Below are 19,797 nucleotides of genomic sequence, written 5' to 3' on the forward strand. Positions count from 1 at the left end.
TATGTGAAATTACATTCACACCTCAAAAATTGTTGTATGCTTTGCAAAGCTTCACCCTGGATAGAGGGCATCATGTGGTTACAGCTGAAACCATTTTTAGAACTGCCGCATACATATTCTTTCATTTCTGACGGCCCCAATTTTGGGTGCAAAAGAAAAGTACACAGACTTGAATCACCATGACAGAGAATGATATGCATGTGAGAACATGTAGTGAGGACTAAACTATTGTGTAAAAAAGTAGAGTGTGTTTTACACAGAAAACTTCTAACACAAATAAATATAGTAAGAATAAAACTGGGCAATATTCATATAATTTTTTGGTTCAAAAGCATAAGAGATCCAGCAAGAATTCCATGACTTAAGAATAGAAACTATGTCGGGGCGCCTGGGTGGCTCGGTCGGTTAAGTGTCCGACTTCGGCTCAGGTCATGATCTCGCGGTCTGTGAGTTCGAGCCCCGCGTCGGGCTCTGTGCTGACAGCTCAGAGCCTGGAGCCTGTTTCGGATTCTCTGTCTCCCTCTCTCTCTGCCCCTCCCCTGTTCACGCTCTGTCTCTCTCTGTCTCAAAAATAAATAAACGTTAAAAAAAAAAAATTTAAAAAAAAAAAATAGAAACTATGTCTTTAATTATTGCTCAACTAATGGAAGTCCTCTAGAAGCCTGCATATCCAGTGACATAGTTCATATATTTTGCAAATCAAGAATAATTAGTCCCATAATTTTATACAAACAAAAGCTTTTGTTTTTAAATAGGCCCTGGAGCAGATAAGAGAAAGGAAAAATGGGAAGTTTTAGTTTAGAGCTGCAGAAAACCAGTATGATTTTTTAACTAGTATGATTTGTATATTTATTTGACGTTCACATGTACAAAAAAAAAATCCTGTCACATCGCACAAATGTTAAACTATTTTTGCTGAATTAAAATGTGACTGAAAAGTGACAGAGAAAAGTGGCCAACTATTGAGGGGTTAAAAAATACTCTTCGATGTTCATGAAGTTGGCTGAAAAATGGTATACTTACTTCTCTGATTCAAAATCTCCCTGCTCCTCAAATTTTACAGTGTGCCTTATTAATCTCCACTGCTTAATGTCTGGTGTTGGATTCCAGAAGACCTCTGAATTATCAGTCTTTTTGTCATTAATAAAAACTTCACTGTCCTGTATTTAAAGAAATTAAAAATTAATGTAAAGAACTATCATTATTTAAATTAGGATTATTTAGTATAGTAATATAATAATTTTTTCCTGTACTTAATCCCACAGTTAAACACATTTCTAAAACAAATACAACTAGCACTTTTCTAAAAGCTCCAAATGTCTTGTCATTTCATAAAACCATTAAATAAGTACTTCTAGTCATTTAAAACTTTTGGTTGAACACACACAAAAAAAAGTTCATGAGATTTCACAAGTTTTACTTAATAAACAAATTTCCAACAATTACTTCAAAACCTCAACAACGATTTCTGAATTGTCACAGAGGAGCACAGTATTTGCTAACAGCTACAATGAGATGCTGCTATCTACGTACTCAACACAAACCTCAAAGAACCTTTCTTAGCATTAAAAATTTGAGTACAATCTTAGAAATTTCATTTTTTTTTTAAAAATTTTTTTTCAACGTTTTTTATTTATTTTTGGGACAGAGAGAGACAGAGCATGAACGGGGGAGGGGCAGAGAGAGAGGGAGACACAGAATCGGAAACAGGCTCCAGGCTCCGAGCCATCAGCCCAGAGCCTGACGCGGGGCTCGAACTCACAGATCGCGAGATCGTGACCTGGCTGAAGTCGGACGCTTAACCGACTGCGCCACCCAGGCGCCCCTAGAAATTTCATTTTTTAAAAAAAGATAGTTTTATCTTTTTTTCCAAATGATTTTTAGATAGAAGTAAAATTTTGAAATTACAGAGCATATGCGGCCTCTTGGTTGAATCTCCAGATCCAGTTTCACTTTCTCATCACATTTCTCATCACTTTCTGATTATAATGCAGAAAACAGCATACACTCAGTGTTCACAGTGACAGTGCATCTAGGCAGTACCATGATATACCCTTTTCATTTAAGCTTCTCTTAACAAAATTAGGTAAGTGCGAATTTAGGTCAGCAGAGAAATAAATAAAAGCTGTTGCTTCCAAATACCACTATACCCTTTCCATGTCCCTGAAAAGGAACTGTAACTCTAATTGGAAATGCCTCTTTCTTCTAGATGAGGGGCAGGACACTGCTCCGAGAAGCAGCCCTGGAGCCAGAGTGCACGGGCTGGAATTCTTGCTCCATCACTTTGAGCAAACTGTTTAAACTCTCTGTGCCTCAGTGTCCTCCTCTGTAATATGGAAACAGTATTACCCACTTCATACAGTTCTTCGGTATCAAATGAGTCAATGAGAGTAACATTTTTAAACAATGCAGTATATTCTAAATGATAAGTGTTAGCTATTTTTATTGAATTAAACTTTTGGAAAGGTAAAGTATTATTACAAGACACTAAATATTGTTGATAACAGATCAATGCCAAAATATTTGTTAAGCTGAAGCTTATAGTGAATAGTGATGTTTTTAGCAATGGAATAAGTGAACTTTTAAAATGTGATTTTTAATTTTTTTCACAGAATAAAATTCTTTTTGTTAAAGCTAAAATAGAAAAATACTTACCCAATGGCCTTCCAAAGTAGCTAGGACTTCTTTTCCCAATTTAAGTTTCCCTGATATTTGATTAACACAGTCACTACTACCTAGAAATGGCTTTTAAAAGAGAAAATGTTACAGAAAGAGTTTACTTTTATCTCATATTTACATATAATGTAGACAAAAACAAACCAAAGAGGTAAGTATATAGTTACAGTGCTACTAAAGCATGAAGGGTGAAATGCTGACTCAAATTTTAGTCAGAAACGTTCAATGAAATCGGAATTTGTTGCTGTGGAAAAAATCGGTAAAAATAAACAGACTGTGTGAAGTCCAAATAAACATGTTGAGAAAGATCACAAATGATAACTCATGCTCTCTGCTCTCTCCTGACTCAACTGAGCTGTCAATGCTACGGTATGTTGAAGCAATAACAATTCAGTAGACTTAAGGGACTTAACTCATCTGTTAGAAGTAATAATACCCCTGCCTTCAAAACTAAACAGTAAAACAATACTTAACCAAAAATCCTCCAAAATTAAATTATAAGGAAAACACTTTGAGTTACTATATTGCCTTACTAATGTCACTCATCTGTGACAAAATTTTGATGTTCCAATCTAACCCTTAAAAGTATCATAAATTACTTAAAACATCTTTAGTCATGATTTTCAAATAACACTATCACCATACCAAAAAAAAAATTTGCTAAGATTAAAAAAAAAAACAACAACAAAGGGTGCTGCACCAAATAATACTTAAAAGAGATACTTTTTATTAGAACAAAGTTGCTGATCGGCTAGATAGCAACGTAGGAGAAATTTAACAAATATTAAACAGTTCATAGAAATATTCTTTGAATATAATATATTGTCCTATACCAATAGCAGCCATGGTGAAAAGGTCTTAAATTTCCCTTTCACTCAGAGGCAGAGAGAATTTTCCAAAGATGGCCATCTTCCCACTGAGAAGTGGGGTCCATATCTCTTCCCCTTGAAGTTTTTTTTTTTTTTTTAATTTATTTATTTTGAGAGAGAAAGTGCAAGTGGGGGAGGGTCAGGGACAGAGAATCCCAAGCAGGCCCTGTACTGTCAGCGCAGAGCCTGACATGGGGCTCAAACTCATGAAGCATGAGATCATGACCTGAGCGAAGTTGGATGCTTAACCAACTGAGCCACCCAGGTGCCCCTTCCCCTTGAATCTGAGTGAGCTTATAACTCTTCAACTAATAGAAAATGGTGGAAGTTATGTAATTTGACTTCTGAGACCAGGTCATGGATGGCAATACAGCTTCCACCCTGGTCACAACAACACTTGCACTTGGAACCCTGAGCCACCAAGTAAGAAGTCTGACTACCTTGAAGCCACTATGCTGTAAGGAAGCCAAGCCAAATGGAAAGGCCACATATACTAGGTGCTCAGATCAGTAGTCCCAGTCTTTTAGTCTTCCCAGTCCAGGCACCAGACATGGAAGTGACTGAGCCTTCAGATTATTGGCCCCAGTTGCTGAGTCACTCACAACCTGCAAGGCTTCCCAACTAAGGCCCCAAACATGATGTGGCAGAGATAAGCCATCCGCAATATGCTCTGTCCAAATTATAGAACCCCTATGGATCAGAACAAGGTTGTTTTTAAGGCTGTGAGTTTTGGAGTAAATTGTTAGGCATACAATTCTTAGTGTACACAACTATAGCTCAAGCTGATACATGCTTTGTGGTATTTTGTAATGTTTTAATTTACTGAGAAATTTCTATCCATTTACTCTATATATCTCATTTGTTATATTATACCAACAGTTTTATTAATTAAAATTAAAACAAAAAAAAATGATGGTTTTGTGTGGATTTGGATCTGCCAAGGCTGTCTTTTGATGAATTCTGTGTTCTTATATTTATTTTTTAATAAGGAACTAAACTGTGCTCTTTGTTCAATATTTATAGCACAGATCTTCTTTAATTGGGTGATACCTTCTCTCCCTACTAACCTTTAGTTTGAATTCAAGTATTGCACTGTATCCAGTTTTTTGACACGTAATATTGACTATTCCACCAAGCTCCAGTGTCATTGTGCCATAAAGAATTCCTAAAGAAAAAAAAACAATTTCGACAAAAGGTTGGAGAGAGAGCAACACTGGCTAGTAACCAGCAGAACTTTATAATCTAATCTTCTTCTAGGAAAAACCAATAATTCAAGAGCATTCTGTCCCACTCAATAACAATCAGTAACATACACATAAAGTTGTTTCTGTAGGACTTAAATAGAGGATACAATTATTTGCAGATTTCATTCCATTTGTAGATGGAACTATTTCAGAATTCACATTCTTACTAAAATATATTAGCAATCCCCAAATAAATACTCACAGCACTTTTGTAATCATTCATGGACATGCACAGAGTGGTGAAAAATTTGAGTTGTCCAATGTGCAAACTGCCAGCTGAGGTTGAACAAGGTAACACTGCCTTCTGGTTTCATCTCTCATTTGGTAAACAAGTGCCTTTTTTGCAGTATATTTAAGTGCCACATTTTTCACATTTTGGTGCTTTTTCTTGGGGATTTTGTTGTTTAAAAATGACCCCCAAATGGAGTGCTAATGTACTGTATAGCATTTCTAAGTACAGAAGGCTATAATGTATCTTGTTAAAGCTTGACTCAGGCATGAGTTATAGTGCTGTTGGCTGTCAGTTCAATGTTAATGAATCAATAATATATAATAAGGTGTCTTTGAATAGAAACAAGGTTAGGTATTGATTGATTGATGAAAATGTGTCAAGAGGCTCACAGGAACCTAACCTTGCATTTCTCCTAGGATCAATAGTTTAGTATTCTTTAAAACAGTGTTTGTGATGACTTTATGGAAATAGCTATCACAAATAACAAGAATCAACTGTATAAATAAGACAAACATATAAAAAATTCCCTCAAAAATAGGTTCTGTGGTGAAAAGTTGAGAAAATTCATTTAACTCTGTTAAACTATGTGTGTTCTTGTATGAAACTGTTAAGGCTGCCTTTAATATGCAAATGTACAATGTTAATTTCCAAGAGGGGACCAGACTATGCAATGTTTCTCATACTTATTTGGCTATGGAACTCCTTTTGTAAAGCAATTTGTGAGATTAATGATTTGGGGAACACATCTTAGAAAATACACAAGGGTAGAAAGCAATCATTATTTCCTATGCTCATTCACAAAGGGGTTATTATAATCTCCTTTTTCATGCCAAAAAAAAAAAAAAAGCCACTGGCATTGGGTATCTATATAAAATATCATTTTGTTTATTCTAAATGATATAAAATTTAAAAATATATTTCTTATCAATTCCGTTCATAATTTCAGATATTTCACTTCATGTCTATTTTAAGAATCACACATGAAGCTCTAAGAGTTATCCAGCCTGAGGCCACAAGGTGGCCACTCCTGTACTTCACACAAAGTAGGTCCATGTTACAGTCGATAGGAGTCAACAAGCCTAGAGTTTAGTCTCAACGTTCTTACTAAGTAGCTGATTTGGCCTTAGGTAAGATTCTTAAAACTCTCGGTTTTTGTTTCTGTGAAATGAGGCCACATTAAATAATTTCCATGTTTACATGAATCAGTCCCTAAAAGAGGATAAGTACCCAAAAAAGTTATTTTTAAAAAATGGGCTGGGAAGGAGTATACAGATAATGACCAAGCTGATGCCCTATAGTGTAGTAGTGCAGGTCACAGAGATCTTGACTCTGCAACATCCTAGCTATGTGATCTCTGGCAAATTAACTTCTGTGTGCCTCATTTTCCACATCCATAAAACAGAGACAATATTATCTACTTTATAGGGCTGCTGGAATGATTAAATGAGTTGATAAATGTAAATGCACAGAATGGCTGGGTACCTGGCCTGTTGTAAATGATAGTTTAGTATCTTTATTTCAATTTTAACTATCTTTAATAATGGGGGGAAAGTATAATACATTAGTTTTTAAGAAATTGCCAAGTGAGAATAAGAAACATTTTTAAAGTATTTAGTACACTGAGAATCAGGAAATTAAAATTTTAATAGGGGGTGGTAGTACAAGAAAATGAAAATCACTTTTGAAGATTTTGAAACAATGGGCAGTTTTATCAATTTTAAAACCTGCACATTAGGCAAATGAAATTCGATTATTATAAATCAGCCTCTTCCAACTAGGTATGTTTTATAAAAAGTCTGATGTAGGTGAATTAATTCACCACAGAAATATTCAGCAGATGATAGCAATAATCTTCAGTACCTATAAACCAAGGACACTTTCAAATGAAAGGCTGACTCCATCAATCAAAAAACACAACAGATTACAGCCATATACATTTACTTAAACAGGTTTAAGGAATATCTAACTCAAGTATGGGAAATACTTACCTTTACAATGAGCATACGGCATTGTCATGACATAATCTTCGCCTCTATTCAAGAAAGTTAATCGTGCTTCTCCTTCTAATATTGCGGATAATGAATTTCCTAAATTAAATATTATTTATTAAATTTAACAAAATCAATGCAACCAATTCAAAATAAAATATATTTAGGACACCCTTCATAGATCTACAGTGGAATGTCTTAAAAACGTCTCAATCTCAATGTGCCCAAATATATATTTGTTATCTTATGTCCAAAACATACATGACCCATATTCCTGGTCTTATAAAATGAGCACGTTAAAAAGGTACAGTTATGTGCTTATAATGTTATTTTATATGAGGCTCTTAAAAATCTTAGAAGTGTGGGACGTGCAATAAAACATTGCTTTATGGTATGGCTTAATGTATCTAATGTTTGAATAAAAACATTATTATTTATCTGCAAGTTACATAGTTAAGTCCCAAGCTTTAAGTACTAAAACGGACACAATACTACTATAGATAATTTAGAAAAAGAAAACATAAGCACAAACCATCAAAATGCAATTGATGATAGAATTTCATGGTATTTTCTTCTAGCTTTTCTCCCAAGTGTATTTTTCTTTTCCCCTATCATCAGTTTTATTGAGGTACAATTTACATACAATAAATGACCCACTTTAAGTGTGTATTTTGATACTCTTGACAACTGTATACAGTCACGTAACCATCACCATCACAATCAAGATATGGAACTTTGCATCAGCCCCATAGAGTTCCCCCTTCCTCCAGCCTCAGGAAAACACTGGTCTGTTTTTTATCACTGTAGTTTTACCTATTCTAGAATTTGTATAGATGGAATCATAAAATAGTTTACAGTGTCTGACTTCTTTTACTTAGCAAAATGTTTCCCAGATTCATCCATGCTGTCGTAACAACATTTCATACCATTTTAACAACATTTATTTAAATTCTTTTTAATTTCCTCACCAATGCTTTTTAGTTTTTCAGTGTACAAATCTTATACATCTTTTATTTTTTTCCTAAATATTTTATTTTCACATACTATTATAATTAATGAGTTGTTTTTTAAATTTCATTCTGCAAGTGCTCATTCTGAGTATACAGAAATACAACTGACTTTTTATTTTGGCCTTGTATCCAGCAACCTTACTAAACTCATTTATTAGTTCTAGTAGTGCTTGGTATACTCTTGAGAATTTTCTATATAGATTAGGTATGCATATGGTTTTTAACTTCCTCCTTTCTAATCTGTATGCTTTTTCTTTAACTTGCCTACTGCATTGGCTACAACCTCTAATAACAATTTTATAAAGAAGTAGTGAGAGTCAACATCTTTGCCTTGTTCCTGATCTCAAGTATAAATTATTTAATTTTCACCTTAAGAGTATGAAGCTGGCTATTATTTTTCATAGATACCTTTAATCTAGTCCTAGTTTGTTAAGAGATTTTATTATGAGTGGGTGTTGAAATTTGTCGAATGCTTTTTCTGCATTTATTAAAATATAGTTTTCTTTTATTCTATTAACATGAACTACACCAATTTTCAATGATATACCAACCTGTGCCTTTAAGATAAATCCCACTTGATAAACTGATCATGATATGTATCATTTTAATATATCCTTTTATGTGTATACTACTCTTCATAAATACTGATTTGTTACTAATTTGGTAAGGATTTTTGCATGTACTATATATTCATGAGAGATAATAATATGTACTTTTCCTATAATATCTGGTTTTGGGATTAGGGTATGTAAGCCTCATAAAATGAGCTGAGAAACATTTCCTCTTATTTTCTATAAACAGTTGTATAGAATTGGTTTTTTTTTTGTTTGTTTTTGGTATTATTTCTTTGGTATATATTTTGGTATTATATATATTAAATTTTTTTTAATGATTTTTAATTTTTTTCTTCCAAAAATTTTTTTAACATTTATATATTTTTGAGACACAGGGTGCCAGTGGGGAAGGGGAAGAGAGAGAAGGAGACACAGAATCTGAAGCAGGCTCCAGGCTTCAAGCTGTCAGCACAGAGTCTGATGCGGGACTCGAACCCATGAACCATGAGATCATGACCTGAGCCGAAGTTTGACGCTTAACTGACTGAGCCACCTAGGTGCCCCATGATGTTTATTTTTGAGACAGAGAGAGACAAAGACAGAGCATGAGCAGGCGAGGGGCAGAGAAAGATGGAGACACAGAATCCGAAGCAGGCTCCAGACTCAGAGCTGGCAGCACAGAGCCCGACGTGGGGCTCAAATTCATGAGCCGTGAGATCGTATGTGAGCCGAATTCGGACGTTCAACTGACTGAGCCACCCAGGTGCCGTGGTATAATTGCTTCTTTAAATGTTTAGAAGAACTGAAAACATCTGGAACTGGAATATATCTCTGAAGGAAGACTTTAAATTACTAATTCAATTTCTTTCCCTGATTTAAGACTATTAAAGTTTTATGCCTTTTTTGGGTCAGTTTGGTAATTTTTATTTTTCAAGGGATTTGCCCAATTCATCTAAGCTGTTCTAAGGAACATTATTGTTCATAATGTTTCCTTATCATTCTTTCAGTATCTGTAGGATCAGTAGTGATTCTGCTCATTTATTCCTGATTTGTACCTTTTTTTTGATCAGTCTACAATCAACTCTTAATAATTTCTGATTTTCTGTACTGTTTGTCTACATTCTACACTGACGTCTACTCTTCATTATTTCCTTTCTTCTACTTAGTTTGAACTTAGTTAGCTCTTTTTCTAATTTCATAGGGTAAGAAGTTAGATCACTGATTTAGATCTTTCTTCTTTTCTAACTTAAAGTTATAAATTCCCCTCTCAACACCACTTTTGCCGCATCTCACCAATTTTGGTATGTTGCATTTTTATTATCATTTAGTTTAAAATATCTTCTAATTTCTCTTGCAATTTCTTCTTTGGTCCATGGATTGTAGAAGTGTGTTGTTGAATTACTAAATATTTGGAGCTTAACTTGGTATCTTATTATTCGTTTCTAATTCTATTTCCTTGAGGGGCGCCTGGGTGGCGTCCAACTTTGGCTCAGGTCATGATCTCACAGCTCGTGAGTTAGAGCCCCATGTCGGGCTCTGTGCTGACAGCTCGGAACCTGGATGGAGCCCGCTTCGGATTCTGTGTCTCCCTTTCTCTCTGCCCCTAACCCACTTGCATTCCGTCTCCATCTCTCTCAAAAATAAACATTAAAAAAAAATTAATTCTATTTCCTTGAGGTTGCAAAACACACTCTGTATGAATTCTTTTAAAATTTATGGAGAGTTATTTTGTCATCAAATATCATCATTACCAGTGAAAATACCATATATATACTTAAAAATAATGTGTATTCTGTCATTGTCTGTTGTAATATTTTAGAAATATCAATTAGGGTAAGGTGGTTGATAGTGTTCTTCAGGTCTTACATGTCTTTGCTTATATTTTATCTAGTTGTCTCATCATTTGCTGAGGAGAGAGTGTTAGTGTACAACCATGGTTCTAGAATTGCCTATTTGTCCCCTTAATTCTATTTTTGCTTCATGTATTTTGAAGTTCTGTAGTTAGGCATACATTTATTATTATGGTGATGTATTAAACCTTTTATCTTTATGAAATGTTCTTACTCTGTTAATACTTTGTCTTAAAATGTATTAATATAGCCACTCAACTGTACTTAATGCTTGCATAACACACCTTTTAAATTTTTCATTAACTACAAAACGTCAAGAAAGAAACAGAAACTACATGTTAAGAGGAATACACTCTATCCAGATGTCTTTAAGTTTAGCTTCATTTAGACTAAAAAAAAAAATGAATTCCTAGACCAATATAAACTTTTCTATACAAACAATTCAAAAACCAAATGGAAGAAGGAAGTTATCAAAAAAGTGCCCCTACAAGGCCTGAATTTTGTAAATTCTTTCAAAATATAAAGTAACAGATATCTCTGATATACACAAATCATAATGTAACAGAAAAAAACAAGGTTAACTGCTGAAGTAATCCCAGAAAGTGAGCGATGCACTTGGTACTCATAAAAATTTCTCAAGCGCAGAACACATGCTCATAAAAGTCATTTATGTTATAATCAGAGGAGGGGCATGGAGGGACGGGAGGTAAGCGGGGAGAGAACAACCTAAATATAGAAGAAAAAAAATCATCTTCTAAAACAAGCAAAATGTAAAACTAGGCAAAAAACCAAAATCAAGACCCCAAACATCAAAACACATAAAGGATACCTTAAAGAAAAATAAAGGCATATACCATATTCTTTTATCAAAAACTATTGTTAGATTTCCCTGTTACAGACCCATCTATGGTTCTCCACTCTATCAGGTAACCAGACCCTTAGTTTCTGTTGACATATTTTCCCAATCTTAGAATAATTATTTTTTTCTCTCAGATTTAAAATTCTTCATTTAATTCATTGATTTTTCTCCATTTAAAAATTAATTTTAAAAAACAAAAGCAATTAAGGTTAAATACGTTCTACTAGTATATAGCTTTAGCCATTTGCTTGTTTGAATTGTCATAGTTTTTAAATTAAGGTTTCCTACAGTAACCATATTTCACTATTTTCCCTTATACTAATGAAAGTTTTTATTAATATGTTGTTTGGCCCAAGATTAATTATCATTACTGACCGACCCTGGACCAAGTATTCTAACTGTACTTGTATTCTTTCCCTCTTTATTCAAAGACTAAATAGAATGACCAAACCCTCAGATACAATGAGATAGAACAAAAACCTTCAGTGGGACTAAAAGCAAAAAAGTACATTATGCACTAAAATGGCTAAGAGTGGTCATTCTGTCTTTTGATAAATGGTGCTTGTGATGAATTTACACATATGTGATGAATACTTATACAAAATGAGTCCTATTTATGAATCATACTTATGAATGGGCAAAGAAAAACACTACAAAGGAAAGGCCATTATCCAAGTAAAGATGATACTTAAAATGACATATAAATTCCTTTCTGAAAACAACCCAAGACATTGTCTATAGAAAAGCTCACCAGGAAATACTACCTTCCAGAAAAAAGGGGCAGACTGAGACAAGGGGAAACTCACCATAGAACTTGGACTTAGCCAGGATACTACCACTAAGGCAAAATCCATCCTTTCGGTTACTAACATAAAAGGCAGATATTGGTGGATGATGGGACACCTATTGAACACAGAAAAAAACATAAAATACAGCAACATAAGCATATTATTGTACTATTGTCAAAGTTCAAGTCTTAACTGTATACTCTAATAATTAGTATGAAGAAATGTTTGGTAAGTGGTAAAATTAAACATTGATTATAGTAACCAGCCTCCAAGATATCTCCCAAGGAAACCACCTTCCGGTATTCACACATTAGATAGGCTCCTCTTACAGTGTACCAAACCAAGTTTGTATAAAAGTGATAGTATGTCACTTCTGAAATTAAGCTATAATGCACCATCCATTTTGGTCTCTCTCTCTCTCAGATCATTAGCTCTGAGCAGCCAGCTTCCATGTTGTGAACAACTGTACAGAGAAGCCCATATGGAGGGGAACTGAGTGCTCTTGTCAAAAGCCACGTGATGAGCTTGGAAGTGATATCTTTCAGCCCAGCTAAGTCTTTAGATGACTGCAAAGCTGGCTGACATCTTGACTGCACACTCATGAGAGACCCTGAGCCAGAACCACCCAGCTAAGCAGCTCTCAGATTGCTAAGCCTCACTGTAGGAGCTAATAAATGTTTGTTTTGAGCCATTAAATTTTGGAAGCCACTTATTTATACAGCAATGGATAACTAATACAGTGGCTATTTTTGTATAGATTACTTAATAGGCTGTAGGAAACAAAAGTTTTAACAAATGTTACTTCAGTAATCTAATATTTTCAAAATATATACACATTATGTTTTCTGAAATGAGTCAAAGCTAAAATCAAACTCTTCTCAAGCTTCTCAATTTAGCAAGGATTTACAATGAACTAAAATGCAAGGTGGCATAATCAGTTAAAAAATTAATACACAGATAAGTGGTTTCAATTTGAAAGGTATATCAAAATTTCTAGGGAAGAGGAAGGTTTTTCAAATGAAACATAGTCTCCTCATTCTTCTTAAACTTCTCATGAGAATTATTATAGTAAGGGGTCACTGTTATTGAGAAATAATGTCATATTTCTCAGGACCAGGGAGTAAAGGGGAGGACGGGGGAAAGATTGAGAATCATGAGTAAGATGTATATATGTCTAAATTAATGAAAGATTAAAACCAAGAAAAAATTTTTAAAGATATTTTATCTCTACCCTCAACGTGGGGCTCGAACTCACAACCCTATGATCAAGAGTTGCATGCTTCACTGACAGAGCCAGCCAGGAGTCCCAAAATTAAGAAATATTTTTGACTGCCTACTATATATACAACAAAAAGATTTGTAGGAAGGGCATTCCTTTGAGGAGCTGACAATTTGATTAGGGAAATAAATATTCTGTAAAAAGTTAATGTAAGCGTTAAAATAACAGCTTAATGGAGATCACAAAAAAGAATACAGAAGAGAGAAATCAGTGGGAGGTGTAGTCACTTGGATCATGAAAGAGGAGTAGGTTAGGGTTGATTTAGATGGAAAATAGCTAAGAAGAAATATTGGGATGGGAGAATTAAATTTAAAAATAATGAGGCCAAAAAGTACAGTATCAGGTTACCTAGTTGTGAATGCACAGATAGGTCGAACTACTGCCAAAGGTTCAGAAAGGCATCAAATTTGAGATTAATTTAGAAAGATAAGGAAGACCTTGAATGCCAAATAAACAGGTGTAAAATCTGATTTAGGAACTAGGAAACCACTGAACAATTTTGGTCACAAAGAAGACAAAACCAGTGTGGGAGGATGGCTCAGGAAACAAAGATTTATTTTTGGTCACAGGATTCCATGACTATAATAGTAATACCTATAAGCATGGTGTTTAGTCATATTCAGTACTAAATGATTAAGTGCTTACCAAATGTTCACTAATAAGAAAGGTTAATAATCAACAGTGAGTTTACGGAGTTAATATTTTTTATTAAAATATCCCAGTAACTTCTGAACCAGTTTTGTTTCTGTAACATGCACTTCTAATACCTGTTCAGCAATATAAAATGTTTTGCTGTTTGTTCTGGGATGAATCCATAAACAACGGAAAGTCTCACCAAGTATAGGATTGTAAGGTTTCTTCAGTCCCTAGGAAAAAAACATACAAGTTTCAAAATACACATCTGGAAGATTTCACCTCCTCCCAGTCAAAATGGGTTTAACTCTTATCCTTATAAAATTTCACAGTAGAGACAGGAAATAAAGTGAAGTAACTTCAATCATAATATAGGTCTAAATGATAAAGTATTTTACAATTTTTCTAACTCAGAGGCCCTGAAATGCTTTTCAATAGATAAAGATAACATAAAAAATAAAGAACTCATATTAGGCTAAAGAAAGTTAAATATAAACATTACCTTTGGCTTTTTATAGAATCCTGACAAATACCATTTCACTACTTTCTTCAAACGGAAGTAAGGATTTTCTTCAAGAGCAGCCCTAAAAACACAAAATGGTATAAACAAAACTTTTACAAAATATCTCACAAATTCTCCCTCGTATTTATCAAGTAAACCAACTGAGTATATGATTGGAAAGTGTAAGTCATATTTAAAAAAAATTTTTTTTTTTTAACATTTATTTATTTTTGAGAGACAGAGGGAGACAGAGTACAAGTGGAGGAGGGGCAGAGAGAGAAGGAGACACAGAATCCGAAGCAGGCTCCAGGCTCGGAGCTGTCAGCACAGAGCCCGACGCAGGGCTCAAACTCACAAACTGTAAGATCATGACCTGAGCCACCCAGGTGCCCCAAGTATAAGTCATATTTAAAACATATGGCAAAAACAACCATGTAAATCAGTCTGTAAGAATAACTTTTCATAATCTGGTTATTTTTCTCCCCATTTTTCCCACTGTTTGATACACTGCCCAGGTCTTTGTTCAAGTAGTTTTTACAAACTCTCCAAACCAAGGTTTTTCAAGTGGGGTTCTGGAGAGCCTTAGATATTGCCAGGGGTTCTGTGAGAAATTATGATTGAAAAAAATGAATGTATTTTGAGATTCAAGAACTGCGTGATGCCTAGTATTTGCAATGATGGGGCAATGGCCAAGCAGCCTCATCAACAATTTTGTGAGAGGTGTTCAGTTCCATATGTCAGAGAAGGATCACGTTCATTTGATTTAGTCTATTCTCAGTCACTTATTTCAATTAGAGGAGATTAAGGATAACTGGTGAATGCTGCCCTACAAGAAGGGAGGACAAGAGGTTGATATTAGCCTCTCCCATGCAAAATGCCCCCCTAGGAATAGGACTGTATATCCCTTGAGCTCCTATTACAAAATAGAGAAGTTTCAAATCACAAATATGGAAGTTTTAAGATAATTTAAGTCAATCAGCGCTATTTTTAGCCTTCAACCCTAAGTGCTACCAAATGATTTTCCAGAGTAAATAAATTCGATCATTGTAACAGATAATCAAAGAACAATTTTCATCTTAAAGAAATTTTTAGAAGCCATGACTCAGCTACCCCTTTACCCTTTTGCTATTGCTCTAAACTGCAAAATGTTGCAAAACATTGTAGATGTCAGAAGTGAATTCTGAGTTTTCACATGTATATGTATGCATATATAATATATACAACTTCGTACATACGTATATTACAATTTAATTATTACTTCCTTCAAGCATGTCTGAAGGTTCAGTGTGTGATTTTTGAAGATGAAGTGTGAAATGGAAGAGACCAGGCTTAGGTTTACTGACCACTGTGCCAAGTTGAAACGCTGCTCTTACAGGGAGTAGCAACCTTCTGTGCTCTTCTTATCTTGATTTAAATTCTCTTGCTATTCAACTTTACTTACTATTTTGTATTTGCATAGTTCAGAACGCAAAGCAACATGGAGAAGTATACATGTCTTGCCATTGTCCCATCTCTCCATATAGGCAACTTTTTTTTTTTTTTTTTTTTTAGTTTTTAACAAACAGTTTTCTTTAAGCATAAAGAAGCAAATAAAAATACGCAGCCTTCCTTTTCTTAAAAAGATAAAAAAGGAAGCAAACCACATATTTTTTGTACCTTGCCTTTTTCACATACACATAATCCTGGAGATCCCTCCAAATCAGGTTACAAACTTCTTCCTTATATGCAAATGCACCGTATGTTATTAACCCACCAGTCAACTGTGGCTCAATACTTGAGTTATCTAATCTTTTTCTATTACAAGCCCTACCACAACAATCTTGTATACACGTCATTTTGAATATGTAGAGATATATTTGTAGGGGCTATTCCCAGAAGCAGAATTACTGGATCAAAGGACTGACTGCATCTATAATTCTGGTAAATACTGCCAGGTTCTTTTCAAAAGCACTGTGCTGGTTTGTGTCATGCAGCAGTGGCAGCAGCAGCAGCATACAAGTGCCTGCTGCCCCACAGAGCCTTGGCAACAGGGTGTGTAGCCAGAAAACTGCAACCTTTCAACTTAGGAAAGTGGGCATCTCTCAGGAAGATCTCACTGTGATTCATAGGAACCTGCCTCACACTCAGAGAAATGAATTTCTACACAGATAAAAGAACTATAATATATAAAGCAAAACTGGGGTATAAAAGCTTTTGGATTTTGGTCACTGTGATCGATAAAAAACAGTATCTTTTTGTTTGAATCTGCACTTTTCATATTTTGAGTGAGATTTACACATTTAAGCACTGTTTCTATTCATCTTTGAAGTACCTGGTCATTTCCTCTACTTCTTTTTCTATTAGGTTGCTGGTCATTTTCATTAAATTTCTAAGAGCCCTTTTTATTTTAGGGAGATTAACAATTTGGGTATGCCTTAATTTGCAAAAAATCTCCCAGTTTTTCAATTATCTTTTGATTCAGCTTATGACTTTTGCAACGTTCACTAATGCAACTAACAGCCTAATAAAGCAACTAATAAATTCAATACAGATATTGATAAAGAATCTAAAAGCCAGGCCACAGGACCAGAACCTAGCATCTTAGAACATGCAGTGTCTTGAACAGCTGGAATGGGGGCAGCATGTGAAACCTGGAAAGGTATACATAAAGTTGATGTCTTTTACTGGTTCCCCAAGAAACCGCTGGGAAAGAGATCGGCAGCTCCTCCTCCACCTCCTTTACGCCTGCCTTCCCCAGAATTACATCCAGGATCAGCTGGCAGGAAACAAAGCAAAGATGAAAGTGGGGATTTATACCGTGAGCCAGCACCTGGCGGAGCATTCTGGTTGTGGAAAGCAGCACATCCCTCATGAGCATGCAGACAGGATAAGTACAAACAGAAGCACAAGCCCCAGGATGGGACCTGAACAAGAGCTTAGGTGACCTGGGGGAGAACAAGGAACGCTACCACCTCTCCCCATGTTAGGTCAGGAAACAGGGAGCCTGTGAAAGCAGTACTGTCTGTCAGGTAAGGGATAGACTCCTTGTCTTCCTCACACTTGTGATCTCTCAATTCAACCGCATAAATGGAAACATTAGAGCCAAGTATTAAGTATTCTTCTTATTAAGGTCAACTGTAGAACTGGTGGAGAGAGGGACATCTCATTAGAGCCTAGTTTTGGTAAGGCATAACCACTGTAATTTGCGCTCTGAAAAAAAAATCTCTTAAAACCATGAAGCATCTTTCATTTTAAGAAATGAGAATCTACTTACTCAGATAAGAAATCTGCATGATAGTAATAATCTGAAAGTTTATCCAGGAAAGAACGAGGTTCCAAAATAAATGTCGGCAGAACCACCCTGGACAGGTCCATGCCAGGACGGACTTGTTTCAACAGTGTCCAGATAAGGCTTTTGTTTTCTTCAGACACAGTTTCTGTTTGAGAAGCCTCACCTGCCTTTAGCAATTGACAAAAAAATACTCAAATATCATATTTATCTCAGACACATTAGATATGTAAAAAAACAGCTGATGTTGAAATATGCATATTCTGTAAGACTATCCCAAGCATTCTTAAAATGGGAAATAACTCATTAGGTAGTAAGTCTATAGCTATAAAACTTAGGTAAAAAGAGTAGTTGTTAAGAGACATCAAAGTGAAGGATATACACAAAGAATTCATTACAAAAAATATTACATGCAATTATTTTATACCATATTCACTTCTAAGAATTAGCAATACCAGGAACATTACAAACTCATGTGTCCTTGCAATTCACATTGTACCTGGCAATGACATTAAGGAGTACTAGTACTATCCTATTTCAAAAACAAACCTGAAGAAAATGTAAACTTTAAATTTAATAGAATTTATTGGTACTCATGTGAGTACACATGTTATTTATAAATCCCGAGATATTTCACGTGTATGCAATTTTTAAAATAAAATAGGTATCATCTAAATGTTCTCTTTCAGAAAAATAAGCAATAGGTCAAAGAAACGTCTTCAATTTCAGCTGAAAATTTCCAAGGATCAGAAAACCAATATCCCTGAAAATCATAGACTTTTACCTCTCCTAGTTCTTCATGGCTCTGTTCAGTGTAGGTAGTCTCCTTTAAAGGCTCAACGGGCTCAGGTTCGATATAAGAGTCATCTTGCCTTTCGGATGTATCTGTGTCACTTTCTTCACTTTTCCCCATCACCTCATTGTCAGACTCATCATGTTCTTGATCATTTTCTTTATCAGATTTATCAGAATACATATCTTGGTCCTTAAAATGCTGCCTTTCAATTTCACTATCATTTAACCTTGAAGGTAAGAAATATTAAGAGAAAGAATAAAAGAGACAAAGAATATTTAATTTATAAATCAGAATGATATGAACATTTATTCAGAATTTGAGTGTCAGGCACTGTTCTGTGTTTTAGATAATTTTACTCAGTTAACACTCAAAAATAATCCTATGAGATAAGTAATATTATTCTCACTTTACAGATTAATAAATAAAAAAACACAGAGAAATTAAATAACCTGGGAAATATTACAAAAGAACACTCTGAACTCTGCCTCTTTACCATTTAGGGCAAAAAGCTTCCAACAGTAAAGTTTTGGACTTTGCCTTGCTAGATTTTTTTCTTGGTTTTACAAACATCATCACTTGAATCAACCTGTCACTTCTGGCCTAAAGAAAAACTTCCAAGTCAAGATTATCAGATTCTCAAGTGAACTCAAATGAATTATGACTTTCCCTCTGTAAAGGTCTCTCCAAAGTCACTTGAAGTGAGTGAAAATGTAAAAGGTAAGTAATTATATCTCTTTAATACTTGACTCACAGGTTTAATCTTGAGAAAAAAAATCCAAGGAGAACTAGAAATGGATATTTCAGTTTATGGAAATAAACCTATAGCCTAAACAGATTAAGATGCTACCCCCACCCTATTCATACAGTGATTAGGGTTAATAATCTGTACAAAATAGAACTTATAAAAAAACTCACTTCCAGCTTCAAAAAATTAAAAAATCTTATTTTCCAAAATCTTCATTTGGATTCTAACCAAAGAATTTCTAATAGAAATTCATTCTTATGGTAATTATTTTCTTTCTTTCCCTTTATAATCATGTATTTTTTTTAAGTTTCTTTATGTATTTTGAGAGAAAACAAGCATGCGTGTGAGGGAGGGGGAGAGAGACAGGGAGAGAGAATCCCAAGTAGGTTCCTCGCTGTTAGCACAGATCCCAATGCAGGGATCGATCTCACAAACCAGGAGATCATGAACTGAGCCAGTTAAGAGTCGGATGCTTAACCCACTGAGCCATCTAGGCACCCCTAT

At 34.8% G+C, this 19,797-nt stretch overlaps 1 protein-coding gene across 16 annotated transcripts in view; it reads right to left on the reverse strand.

Moving 5' to 3' along the window:
• Window positions 1-19,797, reverse strand: part of OSBPL8 (oxysterol binding protein like 8) — a 150,224-nt gene that overhangs the window by 8,304 nt on the left and 122,123 nt on the right. For all 16 annotated transcript variants that reach the window (XM_049627424.1, XM_049627431.1, XM_049627425.1 and 13 more), the window contains 9 exons: window positions 18,537-18,774; window positions 17,738-17,922; window positions 14,485-14,566; window positions 14,117-14,215; window positions 12,089-12,185; window positions 7,010-7,108; window positions 4,613-4,710; window positions 2,656-2,745; window positions 1,024-1,160 (listed from right to left, as the gene is read on the reverse strand). In XM_049627424.1, the coding sequence (XP_049483381.1) occupies window positions 1,024-1,160; window positions 2,656-2,745; window positions 4,613-4,710; window positions 7,010-7,108; window positions 12,089-12,185; window positions 14,117-14,215; window positions 14,485-14,566; window positions 17,738-17,922; window positions 18,537-18,774 (1,125 nt within the window). The remainder of the gene's footprint in view (window positions 1-1,023; window positions 1,161-2,655; window positions 2,746-4,612; window positions 4,711-7,009; window positions 7,109-12,088; window positions 12,186-14,116; window positions 14,216-14,484; window positions 14,567-17,737; window positions 17,923-18,536; window positions 18,775-19,797) is intronic.

Source organism: Panthera uncia, chromosome B4 (assembly GCF_023721935.1).
Source record: "Panthera uncia isolate 11264 chromosome B4, Puncia_PCG_1.0, whole genome shotgun sequence".
Classification (NCBI taxonomy): Eukaryota; Metazoa; Chordata; class Mammalia; order Carnivora; family Felidae; genus Panthera; species Panthera uncia.